The 20,584-nt window shown below is 50.2% G+C and overlaps 1 protein-coding gene across 4 annotated transcripts in view; it reads left to right on the forward strand.

The window, feature by feature from the left end:
- The window catches only part of LOC149317810 (piwi-like protein 1), a 54,100-nt gene extending 37,374 nt beyond the window's left edge, over positions 1-16,726 (forward strand). For all 4 annotated transcript variants that reach the window (XM_089518271.1, XM_089518269.1, XM_089518268.1 and 1 more), the window contains exons 17-21: positions 480-550; positions 2,062-2,215; positions 13,786-13,911; positions 15,529-15,676; positions 16,361-16,726. In XM_089518271.1, coding sequence (XP_089374397.1) covers positions 480-550; positions 2,062-2,215; positions 13,786-13,911; positions 15,529-15,676; positions 16,361-16,477 — 616 coding nt within the window. In that variant the 3' untranslated portion in view covers positions 16,478-16,726. The remainder of the gene's footprint in view (positions 1-479; positions 551-2,061; positions 2,216-13,785; positions 13,912-15,528; positions 15,677-16,360) is intronic.
- Positions 16,727-20,584: the final 3,858 nt, after the last annotated feature.

The raw sequence follows: 20,584 nt of genomic DNA on the forward strand, positions 1-20,584 counted from the left end.
TATGCGGCCTTTCCCAGTGATTCCTGCCTTCTCAAGATGTGGCTGGAGCGCAATAGTGTGCTTACCTTGGCTTCCAGGGGTTGCTCAGGCTTGTCCTGGTCAAGGAGCCCGTTGCTTGCCTTTTGGCTGCCCACGGTGTCCTCCGCACTCCCCTGCAGCTCCAGGCCTCCAATGAGTCTGCTTCCTTCCCGGTCTGGGCCTCGCAGTCCTGCTTCGATCCTTGTCGGCCCCTGACTCTCTGGGGTCAACTGGCAATGGAACCGATGAGCCGGAGCTCTGAAGCTTTCTGGCTGGGGTCCTCCTTCCACAGAGGGCAGAGAGTCGACTTGCCCAGGCCAGCGGGGGGGGGGGGGGGGGGGGGCTTTGCGTGGCCAAAGGAGGAGGAGGGCCAGGCTAGGTGCCTTCCTTGCAGGGGCCGCAGGGAGGAGGCCGTGGCCGGCCTGGCAGTCTGTGGCTAGAGCATTTCCCTTCTCTCACAGATGGTATTCGCGGTGCGTTCTCCAAGATCGTGGGCAAGAGGTTGTGGACGGACTCAAAGTGTGCTTCCAAGGTAAGTGTAATGTAGTCATTCAAACTGTCTCTATTAGAATATTATAGGATGTGTTTTGTTGTAATAGGGTGGATTCCAGACAATAGTTACTTTGCTGTGTAAGAATGAGCAATTATTGGGGTTTTCTAGAAATTGACATGAAATGGAGCTCAGTTAATCAAAGTTTAATAGTGAATATGTGGAAGCATAGCATCGGATGCACACTTTCAACTAGGCAGTATATTTAGCTGAAAGTAACATGTGAGTAACTGACGTTAAGAGTTCTGGGGCAGTCCAGTCTTGGCCCCAAAGCCAGAAGAGGGTCGGTGCAGTACGGCCTCAACAGTGAGGCTGCTTCCATGAAATGGCGCTGTCCGCTTTCTGCCTCAAAAGGGGAAGCTGTAGGGAGTGCGCAGAGCCTTGATGGGAAAGGCGAGGACAGGCCTCTCAGGGAGGAGGGCTCTTTGGAAATGCTTCTTTTTAGGCCCAGGGTCTTTCAGTCAGTCGGATGTCTCTGATCGTGTTTGTAGTTTATATTCCCGCTTCCTTTCTATTTTATTTTTAAAACTCTGCCAGTATATAAACTGAATATTTAAAAAGCTAGCATTAAAACGGACTCTTGCAGGTTTACGTACTTGAGAGCTTTCCCAATACAAACAAAATTTGGGAGGGAAAAATATAGTAGGGTATCTTCCTCCCTTGTTTTTAATAAGCCAGCCTGAATTGCAGTAAAATTAAATACCTTTGAGTCCCATCGTCGTCTTCATTGGCAGAGAGGCCAGTGTTTGGGTCTCTCTGAAAGCAGTGGATCTTTTCATTCAGAGTAAGGCTGCCTGGCATAGCATTGCTTCACATCTAGACAGAGTTTCTTGCTTGTTTCTTCCCCCCAAAAGTGGTGGTTCCCTGGCATTTTGCAGATCCGTAAGCCAGGAGCGCCACCGCGCAGGAGCTGTGTGTGAATGTGGTTTGGTGTGGCTTTTTGCCAGGTGAATTCTTGTTGGTCTAGCTGTTCCTTCTGGCCAGAGAGGCTTCCAACAGTTCTGGCTTATTCTCTGTGAATATGGTCATGCCAGCTGTTACTCAGACAGTTCTGTCATTAGAAAATATTAAGCCTAGGAATGGAGAGGATACTGATAGAGGTTTTCAGCTGAGCCAGTTGCTGCCCAAGGATTGGATTTGCAGAGAGCGTGATTATACCATTCTTGTCTAAAAGAGACTCCCAAGAGTAGTGGGCATCATAAACTTCATTTTCCTGCTAAAACCAATGACCTCTTTTACAAGTAAAGTTTGTTGTGTCTTCCAAGTATGATTTCCTTCTACTGGGAAGTTGAAAGCTTTATTCTTTCACCTTAGTTTATCACATTTCAGCAAAAGCAAGCAAGGATGCTTATAGAGAACGAGATGATTTTGTTCCTCTGGAGGGTATCTGTAAATGCCCAGCCTCTTGGAACAGGCATCTGTTTTTGTAATGCTCAGGCGTGTGTCTGCATTCATGTCATTGTGCATTTTTATTTTGGCATTGTCTCTTAAAGCTGCTTTAAGGACTTGGTATACCTACAACAACCACATGCCTTCTCGCATAATTGTGTACCGCGACGGAGTTGGAGATGGTCAGCTAAAGACTTTGGTTAGTTATGAAGTCCCTCAGTTTTTGGAATGCTTGAAAAGCATTGGGAAGGATTACAGGTAAGTCGGTGATAGGATCGCCAAGGATGTTGGCTAACAGACAACTCTGTTGCAATGCTGAAACACTCTCTATTTTTAATTGCCCATTTTCTGTTTGGAGCGTGTGCTTTGATGTCTTGCACTGTTCTTTGCTTGTACCTCACGGAAGAGCTTCTGGCGTTGAGCTTAATGTGCTTTAAAGAAAAATGGCTTCTTCTTCATGGTCTTTATGAAGACACCAAATGGGTTATTCTGCGCCTGTGGAATCTTCTGGAATTGGTAGGGGAAACTTCTTTGGCGGTAGCTTTACCCATATATATATATATATATATATATATATACACACACACACACACACACACACACACACACACACCCCTAGCGTTCCCCCTCTTTTCTCCAGTTCCTTTCGTCTGCTGCATTGGCAGCTTGAAGGAACTTTGCTGGGAATTGCTCTGTTTTCCTTGCTATTTTTAGATTGACTCGGACGGTTTCACTGTTTTCTCTTGTCGGATCTTACTATGGCTACATGCTCTGTTTCCTTCAGAAAGTGTGTGCAATGCGGAGGAAAAACCCCAGGCCAGGACATGCATTCAGAGTGCCTCCTGGGTCTGGGAGAAGGCCATAATATGGGTCCACTGGCTCCCATGGCAAGGCAGCTCGCTATCCTCAAGTGCTACAGTTGGAGGCTACCACTTGGGTTCCCTCTAAATCTTCAAAGAAGGACCCTTCCTTCGAAGCCAGACGCTCCGGGGCTTCCAAATCTGATTGGGACCATGATTCTTTGAAGCATAAAGACACAGAGTCGGAAGGGTCACCGCACAAGCACCATTCCTCTAAAAAGCATCGAGACTGGCGAAAACGAGAAGAAGAAATGCTCTTCGGAATCGTCCCATGAGCAGAAATGCTCCCAAAAGTTGACCCCCGTCTGCAGCGGCTGTTGAGGAACCACAATGGAAAGGACCTCTCTTCTCCAAGATGTCTTGGCAGGAGTCTTCAGCCCAGTCTCCACATTGTGTTGAGGTATAGATGTGTGTTCTGCCTCTGAAGGCGAATTGCCCGCCTCTCTGCTACCTCCTGCTCATTTGACTCCCCTGAGACAGCAGATTCCTCTTCATTTCGGCTGTCAGCCTCTCCTGAACCTCAAGAGCTCTTTGGGGACATTGACACCGGCCATGCATCAGTACTGAGAGCAGAGTGCTTGTCTGGATTACACCAATCTGATCTTTGGCGATGAGACGGGTCTATACTATGTTCCCTTAGACTCCCAGGACGTAAACGATGAATGTTGCATTCAGGAATTACGCGGGAATATCCGCTTCTCGCCAGCCAGGTCTGTGGTGTCATACCCGGCCTTTACGTCTCAAAGCATTCAATCTCCTCGCCCCCCGAAGGTTCCTCCTGGGTTCCTCCTCCTGGGAATCGCTGCACTCCCAGCCTAGACATGGGCTCCCTTCTGACCCTGGGGGATTCAGCTTGCTCCTCCCCAGGGAGGGTTAAGTCTCATTCGCCTTGTCAAGCCCTGGCTATTCATGGTTCTTCTTCGTGGTCTCTGCGAATCACACAAATGGGTTATTTGTGCGCACGCGCAGCAAACTCGGAAACTTCTAGAATCTCTGGGCAGAAAGTCATGTAACTTTCTGCAGCCTCCTTGCAACTTTTTGGCGGTAGCCCCGCCCATCCCGTATATAAAGCCCCTGGTGGCCCGCTCCTCTTCAGTTCCTTCATTCCGCCGCGCAAGCAGCTCGAGGAACTTCGCTTGTTAGCACCATACAGAATCTCTTGGACATTTGACCACGGACCGGACTCTACGATTCCTTTGCCTAACGATTTGGACTTGTTCCACTCTCCTCTCTACTGTTTTCACCGCAGACCGGATTTGACCATTCTCAATTCCACCGGACTGGTAATGTCTTCTTCCCCGCAATGGCTTCCTTTAAGCAATGTGTGAAGTGCGGGGTCAAATTCCCTATGTCGGACGGACACGATAAATGTGTCCTGTGCCTGGGAGAGTGCCATATCCCCGGGTCTTGCAAGCACTGCAAGGCCATGACGGCTCAGGCGCTAAAAAATAGAGACCAAAAACTCAAGGCGTCTCTATATGATAAGGTCTTTCGACCTGCGCCATCTGAGGCCCAACCTTCCACCTCAGATGCTCCTAAATCAAAGGCAGACAAGGCTTCAAAGAGGGCCCATGCCGACAAACAAAAGCCCCCCAAACCGCCTAAAGAAGGACGGGAGTCCAGGAGAGCCAGATCAGCGTCTCCGCCACCAAAGACCAGACGCAGGGGCCCCCCAAGCACTGTGTCGGTGCCCCCACCGGATTCACGTCCCGTGGATACTCCAATCCTAGAGCTCTCCTCTGGCTCGGCGCCTCCACCGCTTGAACCAAGGGTCCTCGTTTCTTCCCATCTTGCAGTCCAGGACCCAGACTTGCAAATAGTCAATTTGAATAACTCATCGGAGTCCGAAGGTGAAATTCCGGACTCAGACGCACCACTCTCCCCCCAGAGGCAAAGACAACCATCTCGCTCACCGTCCCGCCCTAGACGGGATAGAGTCTCACCGACCCGTGACAGACGGGACAGAACCTCGCCTGTGGCAAGAGACAGAGCTACACTGGGAACTGAGGCTGATGAAGCCCTGGATAGGGACCGCCGTGATCGTTCCCCATCATGTGAACAACCAGACAGAGCTCTTTTTGATACTTACCCTGACCTTGTTTTTGATTACCATACGGGTCAGTACTTGTTGCCCGTGGACGCAGACCACCTGCGCCGTAAGATTCCTGGCCCTACTAGAGTGAGGCTTCACTCTCCTCAACGCCTTTCCACCCTTGACAGGCCGGAGGACTTGACCAGACGTCATACCCCAACCAGGGAACCGTCAACATTGAGCCTTAGAGACAGCAGATCTCCTTCTGTTTCTCGCTCATGTTCAGCATCTCCTTCTGTTCAACTGGATGTGGACCAGTCGATGGCCTTCGGCATACCAGATGCCCCATCTCCGACGGACGATGTCCGTTCCTTCTCAGACAAAGTTATCAGGATGGCCGATGCGCTCAAGCTGGAGGTGTCCCATCCAGAAGACGACGCACTCGATCCGGTAGAACGCCGGATCCATGGCTGTGCTCCTGCTCCACCATCCCTGGCATTTCTACCTTCACTGGAAAAAATTGCCAAGAGGTCGTGGGATACACCAGCATCTATAGCCTCTACGTCCAGAAAGCTAGAGAACCTCTACAGGGTCACACCCTCGGGACCGGCTTGGCTGTTTAATCACCCTAAGCCCAACTCGGCCATAGTAGAAGGTTCTCAGACCTCGTTTGCCGCACGCCCCTCCTCGTCCCCCATGGACAAGGAAAGTAGGAAGATAGACGCCCTGGCAAAGAAGTTTTATGCCTCTGCTGCACTTGACATAAAGATTGCTAACTATGCAGCATGCATGGGAGCTTATGTCCAGCTCCTCATGGAAAAGATGGACCCCGTCATCAGTGAACTCCCGGATGACAAGAGGAGGATCATGACGGCTATCCGCAATGAGGTGCACTCTGTTGGAGGTCAACAGATCATTTCGGCAAGGCACTCCACTGACTGCTCTTCAAAGATCCTCTCGGGCTCAGTGGCTCTCAGACGCTACGCTTGGTTGCGTTCATCGGACTTGACCCCACAGGCCAAAGCAGCTATCGAGGACATGCCTTTCGATAACTCTGGCCTGTTTAACAGGGAAACGGATGAAAAACTGAGCTTCAGATATAGAATGAAGACGGCTGCCAAAAAGCATGGCATGTCCACATCCAGCTCTAGGCCTCAAAGACAGCGCTATAGTGGCCAACGCAACTGGTTCCACCACGGTCAACAGCGCTTCCACCAGTCTGAACGTCAGTTCCATCCCCAGGATTCTACTCATCAAGTTGGACGTCCTAGGTCCCCATCCCACCAGGACCGTCGCCAACAGCCACAAGGCCGCTACCAACAGGGCTACAAAAAGAAAGAGACCAGAGGCAAGAAACGATTCTGAAGCCCTCCTGCGCACTTCGTCACCCCCCCGGCAAATAGTCTACAGCCCTTCTTTAACACCTGGGCATCCATCACTACAGACTATTGGGCTCTCAACATAGTTCGAAGGGGTTATACCCTAGAGTTTTCTGAGGTCCCCACCACCGGAGCCATCATTACCACCGTCCCCTCGGACACCCTTCTCGACGAAGCGCGCTATCTCTTGGACAAGGGCGCTATTGAGCCCGTACACCCTTCTCAGGCTCAATACTGTTTTTTCTCTAAGTACTTTATTGTCCCTAAGAAACCTGAGGGCCTTAGGCCTATTTTGGACTTGCGTGCACTAAACTCCTTCATAGTGTACAAGCGCTTCAGGATGGTAACTCTCGCTTCTATTCTACCACTCTTGCAGAAGGACTCCTGGTTCGCCACACTCGACTTGAAGGACGCCTATTTTCATATCGCGATACGAGACGATCATCGCAGATTCCTCACCTTCACCGTCGGACCAGATTTCTTTCAGTACAAGGTCCTCCCCTTCGGTTTGTTGTCAGCGCCGAGGGTCTTCACGAAGTGTATGGCCCCCGTCGTCGCTTATCTTCGCCAGCAGGGAATTGTAGTCTTCCCTTACCTGGACGATTGGCTATTCACCACACCGTCAAGAGAGTCCCTCCAGCACCAGATGGACTTTGCCCAGAACCTTCTGGCATCATTAGGACTTCGAGTCAACCTCGAAAAGTCACATTTGACTCCATCCAGACAGATCGATTTCATAGGAACACTACTGGACTCGGAGTCAGCCAAAGCTTACCTCCCACGGTCCAGATTCCAAACTCTAGCAATCGCCATACGAGCTTGCCTACGGTACAGACATCTACCAGCCCGTGTAATACAAGTGGCAATGGGACATTTAGCCTCCACAACCTTTGTCACAGCCTGGGCAAGACTGCGCCTCAGGCCCGTACAATCCTGGTTCCTGTCCGCCTTCGATCCGGTAAGGGACCATCCGGACAAGATTCTCACCATCCTAAGAAAGGTCCAAACTTCCCTGAGATGGTGGCTCCGACCGGACAACATATGTTCCGGTATGCCCTTCACTCCGCCCCAGCCAGAGATAACCTTGACTACGGACGCATCCCTACAAGGATGGGGAGCCCACGCGATGGGCCTGACCGTCAAGGACAAATGGACTCTCAAGAAATCAAGTCTCCACATCAACGCATTGGAGATGCTGGCGGTGGAAAAAGCACTCAGGGCCTTTCAGAGTCTACTCTTCGACAAGGTGGTGCTCCTCCTAACAGACAACACCACGACTATGTACTACCTCAACAAACAAGGAGGTACGAGATCAAGGACTCTCCTAGACATCACACTTCGAGTCTGGGAGTGGTGTATTCAACACAGCATCCTGCTTCAGTGCATCCATCTCCCAGGGGACGAAAACGACCTGGCGGATCAACTAAGCAGATCTCGAACGACATGCCACGAATGGAAACTACACCCAGACGTAGTCTCCTTCCTCTTTCAACGGTGGGGCACGCCGACGGTGGACCTATTTGCTTCCCCCAGCAATGCCCAACTGAACAAGTACTGCTCACGGGTTCGTGCACCAGGCTCTCTGGGAAATGCCTTCCAGTTTCAATGGGCGAACCGCTTCCTTTACGCGTTCCCCCCCTTTCCACTGGTGACCAGAGTACTTGCAAAGATGTGGACAGACTCCACGGATGCCATCCTGATCACCCCGTGGTGGCCCAGACAACCATGGTTTGCCCCTCTGCTTCAACGGGCCCAAGATCATCTTCGCCTAGAGCACCGGACCGACCTACTTTCCCTCCACGACGGGCAAGTTCACCACCCAGAGATGCAGTCTCTCCCATTGGTGGCATGGAGGATTCGATCCTGACTTCACTCCCACCAGGAGTACAAGATATAATTAGGGCAGCTCAGAGACCGTCTACCCAAAGGTCCTATGCCTACAAATGGGACAAGTTCCTTGCCTTTTTACAGACCAGGGACGTTACACCATCCCGGGTTTCCATCCCGATAGTCCTGGACTTCCTCATGACACTGGCTGACGCAGGTCTCTCCTTCAGCTCTATTAAATGCTACCTGTCCGCCATCTCTTCCCACTATTTGTTTCGGGACAAACCCTCTTTATTTAGGGACCCTCTTATAAAGAGATTCCTTAAGGGATTTAATAATTTGCACCCTCTGGTCCTCGACCCTCCGCCACAGTGGGATCTAGACACTGTTCTGGCTCGTCTAGTCTCCAAGCCCTTTAAACCCCTAGCTACCACGGACCTTAGACTTCTAACTTGGAAGACAGCCTTTCTGGTAGCTATAACATCAGCCCGACGGGCTGGTGAACTGTGTGCCCTTAGAATGGACCAACCCTTTCTCCGTTTCCACAAAGACAAGGTGGTTCTCCGTACTGACATTACTTTTTTGCCAAAGGTGGTGTCTGCTTTTCATATGAACCAGGACATTGTTTTGCCCACTCTGGCTCCTAACCCGACCACAGACTCTGAACGTCAGCTCCATGCCCTGGATGTCCGCAGGGCACTGGCATTCTATTTGGACAGAACGTCTGCTTCCAGGCGTTCGGAGAGACTGTTTGTGTGTTACTCCGAAGCCAAGAAGGGGCTGCCGGTTTCACCGCAGAGGTTTTCCAAATGGGTGTCCAACACCATCCACCTCTGCTACGAACTGGCGGGTAAGCCCTTGCCAGGCCGGGTTAGAGCCCATGCAACCAGGGCGGTAGCAGCATCCTCGGCTTTTTTGACAGGGATTTCACTTGAGAATGTATGCAAAGCTGCTGTCTGGTCCCAGCCATCAACTTTTATTAAACACTATAGGCTGGACGCCAGGGCCAGGCATGACGCAGCTTTTGGGAGGGCAGTGTTACTCTCTGCCATGCACTAAAACCTGGAACCTTTGCACTGTTAATAAATTACACAGTTGTTTGGTTTACATACTTTATTGTTTGTTGTCTCATTGTTCATTCTTGACACTCCCTCCTCCATTGACTACAGCTCGCTAGTCTAACCCATTTGTGTGATTCGCAGAGACCACGAAGAATAAGGACAGGTTGCTCACCTGTAACTGTGTTTCTTCAAGTGGTCATCTGCGAATTCACACAAACCCACCCATCCTTCCCCTCAGTGTCTGCTCATTTAACAACGCTTGTGGTCGCGCTGTTTGCGGCTCATTCGGGACTGAAGAGGAGCGGGCCACCAGGGGCTTTATATACGGGATGGGCGGGGCTACCGCCAAAAAGTTGCAACGAGGCTGCAGAAAGTTACATGACTTTCTGCCCAGAGATTCTAGAAGTTTCCGAGTTTGCTGCGCATGCGCAGAAATAAGCCATTTGTGTGAATTCGCAGATGACCACTCGAAGAAACACAGTTACAGGTGAGCAACCTGTCCTTCTGCATCCGCTCCTTTGCCAAGCAAGTGATAAGGATGGGGAATGCCCTCAACATTGTGTTCCACGGATTGTGGTGCCCCAGACCTGACTGGACGAGAGGGTACGCGGCAAGGTCCCGACTCCATCCTCGACTGCGTGGCCAAGACAGCTGAGCGCTCATGGAATATTCCTGCCAGCATTCCATCGACTTCGAAGGAGAGCGACAGTTTATCCCAGATTACATCATCTACTGATTCTTGATTGTCTGAGCATCCTAGACCTAGCTCTGCCATTGTGAAAGCTTCCCAACGTTCTTCTACACCAAAGACCTCCACCTCTCCTGCTGATAAAGAGGGCAGGAACATAGACGTGGTGGCCAGAAAAATCTATGCAGTGGCTGTTCTTGACCTGAAGGGAGCCAGCGATACGGCGTGCGTGGGGCATACTAGTGAGGCCTGCCCTGCTTTTGGTGACCTTCCAGAAGAAAGGAGGAGGCTGGCCATGGCCCTCCAGCCAGAAGCCCACTCCTTCGGACCCCAGCAGATTACTTTGGCGTGGCATTTTGCTGACTGCCCTTATGAAGTCCTCTTGGGCTCGATAGCTTTACGGCTCCGCACCTCAGACCTCGCCCATCAAGATAGAGCCACTTTTGAGTAGATACCATTTGATGACTCCAGACTCTTCAATAACGAGATGGACTTTAAGAACAAGATACACAACGCCGCCAGAAAATGTGGTGTGTCTGCCTTGGTATCCTGTCCAACCCCTTGCCATCAGTATAGTTGGCAGTGGCCTACCTGTTCTTCCTACCGGTATCGACAATACCAGCAAGAGAATCCTCAAGAGAATTACCCTCCCAGTCCTTTGCTTCATTGGACAGAAGTCAACCAGCCCAATCCCGATGTAAACAGCCCTTCAGGCTGTGATGTCCCCGTGCGCACTTTGTCCCTTCAGCTCCCTTTGGGAATAGGCTGGTTCCCTTTGCCAACGCATGGTCTGTAGGGGCTATGCCCTTGAATTCAAAGAGCTCCCTCCAACTGGAGCTCTACGTGTTAGAGCCCCTACTCAACGAAGTGCACTCTCTTTAAGAGAAAGGCGCAGACTTCCCAGGCTCAGGAGTGCTTCTTTTCCAGATGCTACATAGACTACATAGTCTCCCTCAACTCTTTTATTTCTGTAGACATTTTAGCATGGCAACCCTTTCTTCTATCCTTCCGTTCTTGCAGAAAGGGGACTGGTTCGCCACCCTCGACCTCAAGGATGCCTGTTTTCACATAGGAATGTTGGTACCAACATTTTTCAGTTCTGCATCTCGCCCTTCAGCCTCTCGATGGCTCCAAGAGTGTTCACCAAATGTATGGGAGTGCTGGCGGCTTTTCTTTGTCTACATGGCGCATCCCTCTTCCCCTACATAGACGATAGCCTATTTGTCGCTTGCTCCTTTGAAACATCCATTTCACCTTGTTGCTATTAGACTCCCTCGGCCTATTGGTCAACAAGATGAAGTCCAACCTAACCCCATTTCAAGAGGCCCTTTTCATCGGAGCCATGCTCAACTCCAAAAGAGCCATAGCCTTTCTCTCTCACGACTCACTCTTCACATCTGGGGATTGGTGCATAGAAAGTCAAGTGATCCTCCAGGCCCTCCAGTTGCCGGGCAAGGAATACGATCCGGTGGACCAACCCAGGAGAGAGACCAACTCGTCTCACGCATAGATGCTTCATCCCGGCATGGTACGGTCTCTATTCAGTCGATGGGGCTCGCCTCAGATCAATCTCCTTGCGACGTACACCAACCGCCAGTGTCCAGGAAAGCAGCCAAATGGCTGATAAGCCAGCTAGTTGTTAAACAAGTCCCCAGATATTAGAGTCAGTGCCAGCAACACAGTCTTGGAGATTCACAGCAGTTTCAACAGAGAATTGTCAGACAGTCTCAGGATCAGGGTATCAGATAGGCAGGTCGATAAGGCAGTCCGAGGTCCAGGTTTCTGGGCAGTCAAGATAGTCCGCAATCTAGGAAACAAGGATTGGTTTCAAGAAGCCACAGGAGCCAGAGACAAAGTCTTTCCTCTCAAAAAGGCAGATATCCACTGGCAAAGATCCACACAAGCTCCAGGTGCTTAAGTAGGCAAGGAGCAGATCTTCAGGTGTGTCTGATCACAAAGACGCTTCTGATAAAGCCTCCGTGATCTTCGAAGGCTCTCTCTTTCGACTGAAAGTAGGCACACTGCCCAGACTTGGCTGCTGAACCTCTGGAGGACCCACAGACTCTGCTCCAGCGGAGCTAGGGCCAGTCTCAGGCTCCCCAATTACAGGTTCCGGTCCCAGAGGCTCTGGCTCATCCTCTGAGTCCTCCGAGTCATCCTCCAGGCTGGGCATGACAGCCAGTGTCCATGCTTCTGCTCCAGGATCTGAACCCGGGGCACTCAAGGAGATGCCTTCCTTTTCAAATGGAATGGAATGATGTTCTATGCCACTCCGCCTGCCCCAGAAGAACGACCTCCGCTGTCAAAGGTTGGGTTCCACACAGACACCGAGGCCCTGCGTCTTGTGGCTTGGAGGATTTGTCCGTGAGTTCACTTCCAGATCCTGGCTGCAAGGTCCTCTTTGTGGCTCTCAAACCTTCTAGCCACCTGAAGTGGCACAAGTTTGAGACCTTCTTGACTGCATGAGGGCTTTCTCCGTCCTGAGTTCAAGTGCCCCACGTACTGGACTTCCTCATGATGCTAACAGACTCAGGACTCTTGCTCTCGTCATTGAACTACTACCTTGCTGCTATTTGCATTCATTTCTGACAATCGCCCTTCCTTTTTTAAAAGGTTATGCTGGCAATCCCCACCCTCCATCCTCGATCTCTATGGACCTTAGGGTTAGTTCTTACCTTCTTACCTGGAAAACCATGACTGACCTATGCTTGCTCTCATGGAAAACTGCCATTCTCATAGCCACTGCCTTGGTTCGTTGTGGCACCAAACGCTGTAGGCGCATCCTCCACCTTCCTCAGTGGAGGAATTCCTTTGCAGGAGGATGTCTGCAAAGCTGCAGTCTGGCCTCGACCACTAACTTCCATCTCCCACTTCAGGCTGGACACCAGGGCCAGACGGGACGCAGCTTTCGGAGGGCAGTGGGGCTTTCTGGGCTACACTGAGCTTTGTTATACACTGGAACCTCGCCTTACGCAGGGGATCCGTTCCAGACACCACCACCACCACCACCACCCCGCGTAAGGTGAACTCCACCTATGCTTGAGCCCCATTCAAGTGAATGGGACTTGTGCGTGCGGTGGCACAGTGGTGGCATGCACCGCCCTGCGCACTCCCACTGCATTGTACTGCAATTTGATGGCTTTTGGTTATAGCATATGACTCATACGCCAGCATTGTTTCCATGCCTTCATTGTTAGTTGATGAACACTGTTTATTAATATTCACTTGGTATCTCGACACTCCTTCTGTCATCGACCGAAGCTTGCCAGCCTCACCCATTTCTTTGCTTCGCAGAGACCATGAAGAAGAAGGACAGGTTGCTTACCTGTAATGTCGTTCTTGGAGTGGTCATCTGCGAATTCCCACAAATCCCGCTTGTCAGCCTCCCTTTAGAGTCATGTCCTCCTCATGCTCGCATTATGCTGGGAACTGGAGAAAGAGCGGGAATGCTCAGGGCACATATGTGTACGAATGAGCGGAGCTACCACTAAAAGGTTTTCCTTAGCAATTCCAGATGGCCCTGAAGCTATTTGCACAGAATAACCCATCCATGTGAATTCACCGATGACCGCTCCAAGAACTACTGTTACAGATAGGTAACCTGTCCTCCTTTGGGGCCCTCTCAGGCAGCTATAGTTAACCTGGGGTCCATGTCATGGGTGCAGAAGGCGCACCTTGCAGGCTCCCCAGCACCCTCCCACCCCCAATATGTATAAAAATGAGGACATTTTTGCCCGCAGGGCGATGGGGGTGGGCTGCTCAGGGCAGTTGTGTTTCACTGTGGGTCAGAATCGCCTCATATAATTGGCTCTCATGGTTTATTGGTGTTTATGAGTCTCAATATGTTTTCCTCCTTCCTGACTTTGCTGGAATAGGGGAGTTGGTAATTTAACTTCAGCGGAAGTGTTTTCATTAACATTGCCTTTGGGTGAAGGTGGTCTCAATACTCTAACCCTAAACGTTTTGTGTGATCCTCTCAAGCCCCAAACTGACTGTGATTGTGGTAAAGAAGCGGGTGAATAATAGATTCTTTGCCCATATTGAGGGAAGACTGCAAAACCCTCCTCCTGGCACCGTGATCGACGTAGAGGTCACCCGGCCGGAGTGGTAAGTCCCAAGGAGAAAGGGAGCGCCGTTTTGGGAGGGAAAGGGCTGGGGCTGCTGCTCTCTCTTCTTCCGAGTCAAGGGCCAGCTCTCCTGGTCCGGCAGCGTGGGTTAGACACCAGGGGCCATAGGAACTCAATGCAAAGGCCATGGACCTGGAAGAGAAGCTCCAGGGTTGTGCAGCTGTCCAATGACATGTTAGATGCTTTCCCCCAGGCTTACTTGGCTCTGTGCAGGAGAGTTCCTCTGGGGATGCCTGCTTTGGCGTCAGGAACTAGTTCAAAGGACGAGTGGAATAGTTGGGGGGTTGCCTTTCCCCTGTTTCTCACACCTGGGATCTGCATTTGCGCAGAGCAGCCCCATGGGAGCCTCCTGGGTCCCTTCGATGCATCGTCCCACCCTTTGCTCACAGAGGCACAGTTTGTCAGTTCTTTATCACCCTTTCATGCTGGAATTGGTGATTGTGGGACAGGCCAGAGAAGAGTAGAGTCCAGTGCAGAGCCTGGTTTTCAGAAAAGCTGGTTTTAATGGGTTCAAGGGAATTCTGGGCAGGACCCCATGGCTAGAGATGCTAAAGGAAAAAGACCCCCTTTCATGAAGAAAGAAAATGGCCCCCGCATCATTTCCTGTCCCTCTTCTCCAGATCTGTGGCCAAGTAGTTCCTTGGTGGACTCCAAAACCTGCACCCGCCAGCCCCACTGAAGGGGCCACCATTGGGATCCTTCCATAGCATTAGCACAGTTGACCAAAGCACTGTCTGAGCCACTTACCAGATGCTCACTGCAACATCTCTCTTACTCAGTCACCTTCCTCCTAGTGGTAGCAACAACAGCGTGGAAATGTGGGGATGGTCCTTGCCTTTTACACCTGATAGACTTTCAGACAGACTTCTAGACTTTTTCCCTAAGGAAAGGGCAGATGAGTTACTGAAACATTGCACACATGTGCTGGCTCAACTGCCTAAACCTGGCTTATGGATAGCCACTGCCACCTTCCACTGTCATGAACTTTACTACATTGAAACAAGATCTTAGGCCAATGCATCCTTTAGCCAGTCCATTTTATTCTCCCTCTGCTTCGCCATTCCTTTCCCATGTGTACAATGCACAGAGACCATAGTGAGGAGCCCCTGGCTGACTGATATTCTCCAAGTGGCAGTTTGTGCATTCGCACGCACATGATGTGGCACATAGCTCTTTCATCCTTGGCTTTTTTGCTGTGCCAGAAAACCATGTGAACCAAGGAAACCAAGTGAACCAAGCTGCTGCTGCTGATGCTGCTGTTTAGACAGGAAGGGACTGGGGCTGCAGCCGAAAACCTCCAGTTGTGGGAAGCCTCCAAGGAGCCGCCCTGCGCAGAGGGAGATCCCATGCGCGTAATTCATGGGGGACCCTTCGAAGGACTTCAAGGACAATGGAGGCCAGTCTCCTGTTTCTCTTCCAACTAGTCAGTCTTTGGACTGCTGCACTGTGCACTTAAGCTCTCCTGCGGCGCTAGGTGCTCCATCCACTCGTTGGACCTGATGAACTTGGGATGATCCCCTTCATCCCAACAGTCAGAGACTGTTGTCCAAACGGTTCATGTAGGTCTCCCATTCATTTTGACTCTCTTCTAACGCAGGTACGACTTCTTCATTGTGAGTCAGTCCGTGAGAAGTGGAACTGTTTCGCCAACCCACTACAATGTCATCTATGACAGCAGCGCCCTGAAGCCGGACTACATGCAGCGGCTGACCTACAAGCTGTGCCACATGTACTACAACTGGCCGGTAAGTACTTGTCTTTGAATGGTTTAATGTTTTTACTTGCTCCGGTGAGCAGGGCTGATGCAGATTAGTTTTCACATCTTTCTTCTCAACACTGGAGAGTAGGAACCTCTTGCATCCAACTCTGAGGAAGTGGCATTCTCCCACCAAATTAGCCAGTCATTGTGGGAGAGGAGTGTTGCGTGGAAGGGTTCTCAGGTTCAGCCGGCTAGGAAATGCTTTCTCTCCTCCTTTCTTCTCTTATCTGTGAATTCGCACAAACCCGCATCTTTGGTTCAAGTGCTGACACATGACGTCCTAAGCAAGAACAGGGAGGGATATTGCCAAGGCTGGGCAGAGCCACCGCCAAAGAGCTAATAATTGTGGGACAGAAGGTCCTGAGGGTCTTCTGCTCAGGTCCAAAACACCCGGCGTGTGAGTTCACAGATGACCCCTCGAAGAACCAGTAACAGGTGCATGGAACAAAACATGTGCACATTGAACCAACAGAAAGCAAAGGTGTCACTGTATCAGCTGCCAGTATGGACAGTTTTGGAATTTGGAGCATTTTGGATTTCAGAATTCCAGATAGGCGAGACTCAGCCTGTCTTTATTCTCTGGTGCCATTTTGCGCACCAGCACTTTCAAATACGAAGGCACCATGGTTCATGCGCTGCTTCACACAACCTGCCTGTTCCTTCTCTGCAGGGGATCATCCGGGTGCCTGCTCCGTGCCAATATGCCCATAAGCTGGCCTTCCTTGTGGGTCAGAGCATTCACAGGGAACCGGACCTGGCGCTCGCAGAGCATCTCTATTACCTGTGATTCTGTGGAGGAGGAAGAAGGAAAAGTGCTGCAGGGGAAGAAGCTCTCTACTCTCGTCCTTCTTGTTGTTTTCATGCAAAGGCATCTTGCTTTCGTTGTGTTATACTGAGGTATTTCTCTTAATTTAGTTAAGGTTATCAACTTGATACTAATATTTTGTTGGCAAAGACTATAAATTGGTTCTGAGTTTAGTTTTTCCTAGAAAAAAAGTTGTTAACAGTATCAAATTTAATAAAGTTTGTTAAAGCATCCCGATTTTGAATCTTTGTTATTTAAGCTCTCCTTTCAGGTGAAAAGAAAAGACGAAAGAAGCTTCGCTTTGGGCTTGTTCTCAGAGGCGCAGTATAGACCGGCATCCGCCCGTTCCACGCCGGATTGGGGCAGGCCAGACTCACCGTCAGCCCTGTGGCTCCAATCCGGAGTTTTTCCAGACCACGAAGAAGTGGCAAAATGGTCTGGAAAAGGGGTGTCCTTGGGGCTTCGTGCCCCAGACACTCTGGGAGCCACAGCCGTGGGAGAAAGGGACCGCCCCGTCCCTTTCTCCTTGGCATCATTTGGTTTGGTTGCTGAGGGTACAATGCGCGCGCTGAAGAAGAGCTGCCGTGTGGACAGGAGGCCGCCATGAGGCCGGCATGGTCATGTTCTAGGGCTAGGGCCGTGCAGTTGCCATGCATCCCTTACCCTAGACTTGGCGCCAATACGCTGCATTTTGGCGGTCTTTACTACACCAAAGTTTACTAAAATCTACTTTACTACCGTTTCTAAAATGCAAGTTCTGATGGCTTCCTCCAGTATTTTAAAAGGCACTTTTAATGGAAACTTGACATTTTAGGAGTTTATCACACTGGAAGTGTAGACAGTGATTAACCCGTGATAATCTTGCAATTGCGCTAATGGTTTTCACGTCATCAAGAAAACGCCAAGCGCCTCCCAGAGTGCTCCCGTGGACAAAGCGCCCGCTGGTCATGGCGATGGATGGGGGTCCTGCCAAAGACGCGGGGAAGGCCTCCCCTCTGAACGCACAGCAAGGCGCTTCTGCGGGAGAGGGTTGGCCGGCAGGGTCTGCCAGTTAGAAAGTGCGGGGTCCCAAGCAGTTACTGACCGCTTGGCTGGACATTAATGCCAGGAAGGATTCGAGAGCAGCTCATGAAACAGAGAATCTGTAAGTGTTTAGAAAGGAATGCCATCAGCGCAAAAGCTCAACATGGGTTTCTCAGAAACAACTCATGCCAGACTAATTGCATCTCTTCTTATGATAAAATTACCAGTTTATAAGATGAAGGGAATGCTGTGGGTATAGTATATCTTGATTTCGGTAAGGCCTTTGGCAAAGTTCCCCATGGCATTCCTTCAAACAAGATGGTTAAAATGTGGGCTAGACAAGGCAACTGTTATATGGATTTGTCATTGGTTTGACCCAAAGGCTGCTCAGCAACGGCTCTTCTTCTCCTTCATCCTGGAGGGAAGTGACCAGAGGGGTGTCCAGTGGGGCTCTGTCCTGGGCCCAATCTGCTATTCAACATCTTTATCTATGATTTGGATGATGGAATAGAGGATCTTGTTGCTCCATAAATTGTTTCTGACTTATGATGACCTTACATCCGGCCAGAGAGAGAAGGAGAGGAGCAGCTGGGCAGCCATATTGAGACCGTGTGCTTGTTGCTGAAGGGGCGGAGCTTCTGTGAGTCACATCTGTGAGTCACAAGGGGGCGGAGCTAGCAGACTAGCATTATATACCACCTTCCAGAGCCGTGCGCCGTTAACTCAACAATTCTACTCAAGTGGCATCGGGTTAGAATCAGATATTGAAACAGAACCTTGCCTTTAAGTGTAAGATAGCAGCCAGGACATTCCTTTAAAGTAGTATTCCCAGTAGATTGACTGTTATAGTCATTACTAAAGACTTTGCAGTATGGACAAAGACAGACGCCACTCCTCTTGCCTAAGAGAGCCATCGTAAAAGAGGAGTAAAGAAAGGGAAACGGATCAAAAGGAACCAAGGGGGTTTGTTTTGAGTAAGAAGAAAATGACAGGAATGAAGGGAGAGAAAAAACAAACCATGAGGAAGAAACCGAAAGAATAAATATTTGCTAAGCAAAGCAAGGTGGGAGTGAAAGGAAAGAGCTCTGCAGGAAAGAGAACTGAGAGCCGAGAAGAGCCCGTTTTTGAGGTGTTCGAGACTTTGCACTGTGAGCCTCTGAGCGTCGAGGGGAGGAACCCCAAAATCCGTGGATTCCTCCTCTCTCCAACTCAAGGCAGAGCAGTTCCTGCTACAGAGAAGAGGAGGAGAGAGGAAATCTACTGCAAAGGCAGAATTGATCGAGTTCCCTGCCACAAATTGTTGAAGCATCAGGGGTTTAGTGTTGGTATTTTCTGGAGGATTCTTTTTTTCAGGAGGAAGCCCACTGTCCTGTATCAGTGATTACTTAGGACTTCTCAGTATGGAGACTGAGGGAACCACGGCAGTCACCTGCAACACCTACAGAAGTGGAGAACTTCACATGCACCAAGTGCAAGTTGGTAGCCCTCTTGGAGGAGAAAGTGCAGCAGCTGGAGTCCAGAGTAGCTACACTTCAGCATATTAGGGAACAAGAGGATTTCCTGGACACAACAGAACTAACGATCTTGGATGAGTACCACGCAAAGAAAGATGCTCGGGTGGAAGAGGTCACTTGCCAAACACAGGAGGAAGATAGCTGGAGGAATGTCACAAAGAGAAGTAGGCCAAGAAGGGATTCTTCAGGGAGCTTGCAGCTAGAGAATCGATTCGAAGCTCTTTCTCTTATCAAGGAGGATGAAGAAGAGCAGCATGGACAGACTTCAGGGACAGAGCAGGGGAGCCTGAGAGTCCCACCCGAGGGAACAGCCGCTGCTAAGCCTCGGAGGAGGCGTGTGGTCGTAGTGGGGGACTCCTTGCTGAGGGGTACAGAAGCAGTGATTTGTAGGCCTGACAAGAGTCTCGAGAGGTGTGTTGTCTCCCAGGGCCAAAGATCCGTGATGTGACAGAGAGACTGACAAGACTGGACAAGCCTACTGACCAATACCCCTTCCTTTTGGTCCACGTGGGAACCAATGATACTGCAAAACACAGCCTGCAGAACATCAAAAGGGATTACGAGGCGCTTGGTAGGAAGCTGAAAGGAATGGATGTACAGGTTGTCATCTCGTCTCTTCTGCCAGTTGAAGGGCATGGTCCAGGAAGGGAGAGGAAAATAGCAGATGTGAACAACTGGCTCCGCAGATGGTGCCGCCGAGAAGGATTTGGATTCTTCTATCATGGGCTGCGGTTCCATGAGGAGGGACTTCTTGCAACAGACGGGTTGCATCTCACGCCAGTTGGAAGAAATGTCTTTGCCAACAGTCTCAAGAACTTGATCAGGAGGGCTTTAAACTGAGTTCCTTGGGGAAGGGAGACAATATTAAGGAAGGCGAAAGGGATGGCGAAAATAGTCAAACTGACATAGAGGAAACAAGGCAAACATTGCAAGGACCCAACAGTGGGAGGCAAAAAAACTTGCACAGGCAACAAGTAAAAGGGAACCATGGTCTGCGATGTCTCTACACTAATGCACAGAGCATGGGAAATAAGCAAGATGAACTCGAACTCCTAGTACAACAAAGCAAATATGATATAATAGGCATCACTGAAACCTGGTGGGATGAGTCTCATGACTGTAATGTGGAAATAGAGGGGTATAACCTTATTAAGAGAAATAGGCCAAACAGGAAAGGAGGAGGAATAGCACTATATGTCAGAGATATTTACACCAGTGAAGAGATCCAGGACATCAATCATGGAAGCCAGGTGCAGAGCATCTGGATAAGAATCAAAGGGGAGGGAAACAACAAGGATGTTACGGTGGGAGTCTACTACAGACCCCCAAGTCAGACTGAGGAATTGGATGATGCCTTTGTAGAACAGATGACCACACACTCAGAAAGGAGAGATGTAGTAGTGATGGGCGCCTTCAACTACCCTGATATTTGCTGGAAGTCAAACTCAGCCAAATCCTCAAGGTCTAGCAAATTCCTCACTTGCCTGGAAGACAATTTCATGGTCCAAAAGGTGGAAGAGGCAACAAGGGGGTCAGCTATTTTAGATCTGAT

The sequence above is a fragment of the Sceloporus occidentalis genome, unplaced genomic scaffold, assembly GCF_023333645.1.
Source record: "Sceloporus occidentalis isolate IW3139 unplaced genomic scaffold, rSceOcc1.0.p SCAF_3, whole genome shotgun sequence".
NCBI classification, from domain to species: domain Eukaryota; kingdom Metazoa; phylum Chordata; class Lepidosauria; order Squamata; family Phrynosomatidae; genus Sceloporus; species Sceloporus occidentalis.